This window comes from Mytilus trossulus, chromosome 2 (assembly GCF_036588685.1).
Source record: "Mytilus trossulus isolate FHL-02 chromosome 2, PNRI_Mtr1.1.1.hap1, whole genome shotgun sequence".
Classification (NCBI taxonomy): domain Eukaryota; kingdom Metazoa; phylum Mollusca; class Bivalvia; order Mytilida; family Mytilidae; genus Mytilus; species Mytilus trossulus.
In genome coordinates, this window is record NC_086374.1 from 33746580 (window position 1) to 33754808 (window position 8229).

At 31.3% G+C, this 8229-nt stretch overlaps 1 protein-coding gene across 1 annotated transcript; it reads right to left on the reverse strand.

Annotated features, from left to right (window-relative positions):
• Positions 1 to 2045: 2045 nt before the first annotated feature.
• LOC134707058 (toll-like receptor Tollo) lies at positions 2046 to 4692 on the reverse strand. Its single transcript, XM_063566542.1, has one exon. It carries the CDS (start codon positions 4498 to 4500, stop codon positions 2647 to 2649), a length of 1854 nt encoding a protein of 617 aa, XP_063422612.1. The 5' UTR covers positions 4501 to 4692; the 3' UTR covers positions 2046 to 2646.
• Between the last annotated feature and the right edge of the window lie 3537 nt (positions 4693 to 8229).

Genomic DNA, 8229 nt, shown 5'->3' on the forward strand with positions numbered 1-8229 from the left:
TCACCAAGTGTAGAAATTCCAAGATGACTCAAGAAGAGAATTTATTCTCTATATTCCGTTCAAATTTCGATCGTGATTCTATAATTGAATTAACTAATGGACAAATGTTGAAATATTTTGACACAGAAGCGTTGGGTTAATAAACTTTGCATTCTATTAATGTTTAACTAATTTCTTGAAGGACTATCTGAAGAAAATTGGCGGGAAAGCGACACACTGCCAACAATCTTGCACCATGTTCACATATTGGACTCTAATATCCGTTACTGAGCTTCTGTTCCCAGGGCCAGTATTTTTAAAGTCAATGTCAGTATTGGACAGTAATGATAACATGCTCTTTTTGTACAGATGGTTCTAATTGATCATTCTTGATCCATGCTAATGTTCTAATTGATCAATCGTGACCCATGCTAAAGTTTTTAATTGATTAATCGTGATCCATTCTAATAGTATAACTGATCAACAGTGATCCACGCTAATGTGTTAATTTTGATCATGTGTGACTCATGATCATGCTAATGTTTCATCTTTATTGATGATAAATTAATGCTTGATTGATTTGTGAGCCGTGGACTGGCCTTTTTTTTTTTTGCCAAATAAAATAATAATTCATTTATATCTCTTTGGTATTTATTCAAGCATGAAAATTAAGTTAAATCACTATAGCAAGTCCTCAGATGATAGTCATTGTCATTCATGGTTTTGGAACAAAGATTCTCAATTTTGACAAGGCCATTTATTTTGTATATATTTTTGAATGATTTCGATTGATTTTATCGCGGCCATTTTCATTTTTTCTGAGTTGCATTCATACCTAAAAAAAAAAACACACAAAACTCTGCAAAGTGTCAGGAAGCTTCACATCAAATTTTTATCATATTATATGGCTAAAAATGTGACAACTTCGTAACAGACGTTCTCTGACTTGTTTTTTCTTAATATGCTGGGTTGAATGGACTGTCGTTTGCCTGTTATGGTTGGACTTAACAAACAGCACACCTTACGGACTTAGGAGTATGGATAAGGGCATGAAAACATTTAAAACAAACACAGTGGATTTGGTTGTAAAACTTGTTTCTTCTAAAGCGCATTCGATAAATCATATATATTTAACACAATATAATAGTATATAACACAAATAATAAAAACATGTAATTAATATAAATGATCAAATAATATCTATAGTATACAAATTTTATGTAAATGCATGAGCATATGCATTTAAACTGACGAACACGTATGCTTATAATATTTCTTATAAATAAAAGCTTATTTAGCATTCAAATATATGAGCAAGATACGGACTTAATCTTAAATATATGAGCATAATGCGAGACCGACTATTTGAACCTAACAGAGCATAAAGCACGTAATGAACAGCATGAAATATTGAATATATAATATTTTGACAATGGGCATGTAAGAACATATTGAGATCTGGTATCTTTTGAAATATAAACATGGTAGAGCATATGGCGCTAGAAAAAAAACTAAAACTATAAACCTATCAACCCCAAAATAATCAATTCTGACAATGAGCATTGGTTGAGAAATATTCGAAATCGAGACAAACTTAGCATTACGAAACTAATCGTGAATGTATTCAAATAATATCAATATGAAACAATATAATATGAAATGGGGAAACTAGCTATTAAAATATACATGCTAACTTTGTATAAAAAATTCATGACTCGTAATAATATAGGACTAAACGACAAGAATTAACTAGTTTACGATAAATAATTTCTTATTAAATTAACTACACATGTGAAAATTACGCATAACGCGTTTATTAAAATAATATCTTATCTTTGCGGAACTGACCTTAATTCGTATTAAGTATGAACAAGCGATAAGTTAAAAGTATCATATCCAACATGCGAGCGTAAAACTTAATTCTATAACGCGTTTAAAAATACCCTTAAGTACAGAAAGTTTGTGAAGAATAAACCAACCTTTTTTGAACTTATATACATCTATTTACACTGATCGAGAAACAACAATTTGGTCTTGATTTCTTTCCTTGCAGAACTTATAGATAATTAACTTCAACTTTACTTAAAAGTTTACCGGACAATAGAATTAGTATAGAAAAAAAAGTCTAATTGAGTCCACTTAGCTTGTCGTTAAACATCTTAAATTGATAAAAATAATGCCTAACAAAGAGAAAATCTTAAGTGACAAATGCCAAAATAAATATCTGTTAGATTTGAAATTCTTATCCTAAATATTTCGAGAAAAAATAATTTCCTTCAACAATAATGAACGAAAATAAACTGACAAAAATATTTTTAATTAATACTGCAGCTTCGAAATTGGCTTAAAATATATAAACTATCTTACACTTATCGCGGCCTTTTTGCTGAAAACTAAATTTTCACTAAAATACAAACTGAGGTCTAAAATGACTCCATGACAACTGGATTATACTGGGGATTTAATGTTTTCCAGCGCTGATTTTCAATGCCGATAACTGAAACATATAAGATTAATTGCGTTTAAAAAAGAATTGAATGCTTCTCTTTTTTTAAGTTTATTTGGATATGCATTTAAGCATTGACGAAGTACATGCTGTATGGAGAGCATGACAATATTTAAAAAAAAAATCGTCACATACATAAATAAATGAATAAATGTTTGATTTTATACACATGAATCATAGTCTGGTGGAAGAAGTTGATTAAAAACTTGATTAGTTGAGTGACTTAATGTCTTAGCCTCATCTCTTGACATCTGTAATGTCCCTGCAAGTTTTTGCCAGAACAGTTTCTCGGAATATTTTAGATATGTATAGGTTTGGAGGAAAAATCTAAGATCATAGTCTAATAAACTAAAGTCAATGTCTTCAATGAGCAAAACAAGTAAGTGGCGTCGGTGTTTCAATGTTTGATGAAAAGCCTTCTGAAATTCCATTTGGCACCATTCACTTTCGATAAAATTTAATGACAATATAAGCAGAGTGTATCTGCTATTCTCAACGCTATTGATGATATTCTCTGCTATGCATGCACCTGGTATGAAATCTTTGTGGTGCAGGCAAAGATTGATATCTGGTAACAACGATTTCAGTTTCGTGCACAATACATCGTACACCCATCGTTCATCTGACGAGCTGTATGAAATAAAAGCGTCGTAACATTTTGGGTTATCTGGACAATGGCACTGATCGGTAGTTTTTACTCTATACAGTTGCTTAATTTTATATTTGTACTTAGAAATTAGACACGTGAAGACAATGGTTAGAAAAACTAGCGAAAATCCTATGAAAGAACATTTGTATATTTCAGAGATTCCCTCTTTGACACACACTACACTATGAGTTTTCTTACACATGCCCTTGAAGGAAAATTCAGATATGTTTTTCGAGTTTCTATCGCTTTCTTGATCTAAACACTGCATTGATTTAAGATATGTATATTGACTCATCTCCTTGTCATTAATCTTCGCAATGAATTCGTAAAATAATTTTTGGTAACATGTACATTTAAGTGGATTTTCTCTTAAATTAATTTTATTTCTGAACCCAGAAAACGATTTTAACTTGTTCGTGTCAAGATTTGATAGTTCAGTTATTCTATTCCCTGTCAAATCAACGTTTAGATTACCATCGAAATCATAATACATGTAAAGAAAGCTAATATCCTCAATATTATTCCTGGAAAGATCGATGTTCGAAAGTCTATCGATAGTTTGGTACATAGAGTCTGTGAACAAACTACTCGGTACCCGTTTTAACCCATTTTTAGTCAAGTTAATAACACTCAAGGAGTTGAATATGCCGTTCTGTAATAAATTGTTAATCGTTACTTCAGCGGGGATTCTACCAAGAGAAGATATTTCAACATACGTGAGATTGTTATGAGCACATTTCCTAAGCAGTCTCAGTTCATTATAATAGTCCAGTTTCAGTTCATTATCATAATCCAGTTTCAATTTCTTTTCTTTTCTGGTATATGGCCGTTTCGGGTTATAATAATCGATAGAACTATTTTGAAAAATAAAAGTACGTAAAGTATTAGATATTTGACATTTCTCATATGCCAGTAACTTTTTATAATTTTTCTGAACGTGGTTTATATGAACTAAGCTTCTGTATTCTATTTTGCAGTTGGTAAATTTCAAATTTTGCAGTACCGACTCGATCGACGAAACTTCTTGTGAAAAATCATAATCATAATAATCAGTAATGTAACAGTTCCTTACGGTTAATGATGTCATTCCCGGTAATTTAATTGGTTGTCTTATACTTATATTTCCACCACCATGACATTCTATTTTCAATGTATATTGATCGTCTCCTAAGTAAGACTTTTTTGTACCGTTCATAAGTTCACGAAAATTGTCCAGGCGCCATGTATCTCCACTGGTCACATTACAGATAACACTTATAGGAGAAATATCATAAAAGATCTTGCAGGATTGACCGACAAATCTTTGTCCATTTCCATACTGAAAATTCACTAGAATTAGTATATTAAAAATATGAATCCACGGCATTGTTAGTATTTAGATAGATTTTAAACAACAGAAAAAATAAAGTAAGACATTTACTTATATTGTCTCATCATTTTCTTTTCAAACATCATCTCCATTGTCATTATTTAGCAGTAATAAGTTTTCGGAAGGTTTATTGTCAACTAAAGCTAGCAAATGTCGGATATTATTTTGCTATATTTGTATAATATTAATATGATACAGAGGAAATGTATTTAACAATAAACAATAGGTTAATTTCCTGTGTAGATAAATAACTTATCGCTCTTGTTGGTCCAACATAAAAAGAAAAAAACAAGATTTACAAAAAATCCTAGCCATTTTATTTTCAATACATGTGATGTATATGAACAATGTGAATTATATGCAATTAAGATCAATTAAGATTTCTATAAATCAGCATTTGAAGGACGACCTATGCATTAATATAAAAATAAATGCTTCTTTTTATGGTTTTATTTGAGATGTAAAAGCGTGTGATGTATATGAACAATGTGAATTATATGCAATTAAGATCAATTAAGATTTCTATAAATCAGCACTGTTTGAAGGACGACCTATGCATTAATATAAAAATAAATGCTTCTTTTTATGGTTTTATTTGAGATGTAAAAGCGTTTACCAAGACAAATTTTGAATCGCTTTATATTTATCAATTTTACGTCACAATAAAATACTTTCGTCCTGATATGCATGTAATGTTTGCCACTGTTAACATAGCCTGTGTGTTTTTCTCCTCCAATAGCGACACTCACTCCAATGTACTGTCTTCCTATTAAATTATTAAGAATGTGTCCTAAGTACACGGATGTCCCATCCGCACTATCATTTTCTATGTCCAGTGGACCGTGAAAACAGGGTAAACTCTCTAATGGCATTTAAAAAAATTGAAAGATCACATCACGAGAAACATGTGTACTAAGTTTCAAGTTGATTTGAATTCAACTTCATCAAAAAATTACCTCGACCAAAAACTTTTAACCTGAAGCGGGACGAACGGACAGACGGACGGACGCACAGACCAGAAAACATAATTCCCATAAATGGGGCATACAAATTAGTTTATTAAACAACACCTGTTAAACATTTTGAACCAAATTTCTATCTCTTGAAGATTTATCTTGATTATTCAATCGGCTATTAAAATCTTGCTTCAAACCAATACGAGTGATTTATAAGACAAGTATAAACAAGATAAGACTAAGTAGTCTTGATTTAGCTATAAACGGAATGTGGACGATATTATACAATTCCAAGAAGAAAAAGACTGTACAGTTTTTGTAAAAATTCGTAAGGGTTCCGCCGAACCCAGTGTATCGTCTACTTTTACTGTTAATCGCAGGTCAAACAAAAATTAGGGAAAAAATCAATAAAACTATTCCTCTTGATATATCTTTTGATTTTAAGAAGCTTCTGTTCAAGTTTGGTAAAAATCCAGAATAGTTTATGAATCTAATAAATGTTTAAAAAAATGAACTGCAGAATGTATGTTATGCTAACTGGAAGAAAAAGTAAGTCCATTTATAAGTAAAATACAGATACACAGGTACAAAGTTTAGACCAAATTTCCTTCCAGATACTAGCTTTTGATCATAAACAAGCTTCTGTCCAAGTTTGGTACTAATCCAAAATAGTATAAGAAAATTATTATGATGTTAAAACCTTAAGTGTTGTTTCCTTGCAAAAAATCTAAGTCCATTTAAAAGTAAAATACAGGAAAAAATGGAATTTATTTTTACAAATTTACTTCTGGATACTATCTTATGATCAGAGCAAGCTTCTGTTCAAATTTGGTAGAAATCCAGGATAGTTTAAGAAATTTATTAAAATTTCAAAAACTTTAACCACAGAGTGAATGTTATGTTTCCCGGCAGAAAAACTAAGTCCATTTATAAGTAAAATACGGAAAAATGGAATATCATTTTTACCAAATTACTTCTGGATACTATCTTGTGATCATAAACAAGCTTTTGTCCAAGTTTGGTCGAAATCCAGTATAGTTTAAGAAAGTTATTAAAATTTCAAAAGCTTTAACCACAGTGTGAATATTTGTGGACGCCGACGGAATGTAGGATCGCTATGTCTCGCTTTTTCAACTAAACTGTCGAAGGCTCGATAAAAATGATATTGAAGATGATATGGAAGATGAGATGCATTTCATTTTAAAATGTCCCACTTATTGATTTAGGTTTTAGGTATTATTTTTAATAACCATATCATTGGAGAAAATCTTATATATATAGAAATTTATACAATTAATGAGTTCTAATAATCTTAGAAAATTGCGTTATTTGGGTAAATTTATATGTCGTGCACAATAATTTAAAAGATCTAACAAATTGTAATATGTTTTACACTTAGTCTACCTTCTGCTATCTATGTTTACGTTTTGTAGTATAAGAACACTCTATATAGCAACAAATTATACTTTTATTGACATCCATAACTCTCAACAGACCAATTAACAGACTGGCTTTTATACATCCGATCCATTAAGAGACCGGGTTTTATACATCCGACCCCGATTAACAGACCGGGTTTTATACATCCAACCCATTAACAGACAAGGTTTTTAATTAAAAATTGATTTATATCACCAAAATACAGATTTCCGTGATGAGTTTTCGCATAATGATAATAATTTGATTAACAAACATAATGCCTGTCTTTTTTCGATGTTCAAAATAGTGCATGCAAGTAAATTCAACCAACTTGTCATTTTGAGTACATTTTGTGTGTGTGTAAAATGTGTATAAATTTATTGATGAGTAACCCGGCTTTTCATTTTATAGATCTTTTATCGAAGCTAGGAAAAAAATAATTACGTGACCATTGGATTCAGTACACTGAATTGTTTTGGCAGACATGCATATATAGTTTTTATGATAAAACAATTGTTAAAAAGTTATTCAATGAAACATTTTGACCTTGCAATGATTTCCTCGATAACATCTTATTAACAGACTTTTGCCATGCAATCCGATTATCAGACCAACCGCCCATATAGCCGCATACTAATGTAGATTAACCGACCAATCTCTCGGTTAGCCGAGTGACGACCGTGTAGGTGACAACTACAATACAAAGCCATGCACAAAAGATGACAGATGCCAACATAAAGCAAATAACAATGAAAAATCTAGAGGATTCCTGATGGCATCACCCCCTGAAAAATGTAAATGCCAGGATGTCCGGATCTGAGAATAGTCAGCAAGCTGTTAGTTAGTGTGGACTCTGAGGGTGTGGAGGTTAGACAATTTAAATTATCGCCCATGCATGCCATGATATCATACATCCTATATCATACATCCTATAGCTAGTATTAACATACGAGATTTCCGCGATATCTAAATCTACCATTACCTTATTAATATACTTCCAGCTGGTATAAGGGACGACATCGAAAAAATCAAAGAAGGATAACAAACTTAATTCAAATAGTTTGCCCGCACTTGAGGTAAAAAATGCTGCAAGTTTTGTTTAATTGACATCGATTTTATATATATCCTTAATGGTCAATTACATTGAACTTTTGATGTCGTCCCTAAGACGTTGATTTCAAGTATCGATCGTAAAACTATCCACTGGGTAAAATAACTAGAGGCTCTAAAGAGCCTGTTTCGCTCACCTTGGTCTATGTGAATATTAAACAAAGGACGCAGATGGATTCATGACAAAATTGTGTTTTGTTGATGGTGATGTGTTTGTACCACTAATTTACTGAACATTCTA

Coding starts and splice junctions, on each gene's coding strand:
- LOC134707058 (XM_063566542.1), bottom strand. CDS start 4,500: ATGCCGTGGATTCATATTTTTAATATACTAATTCTAGTGAATTTTCAG.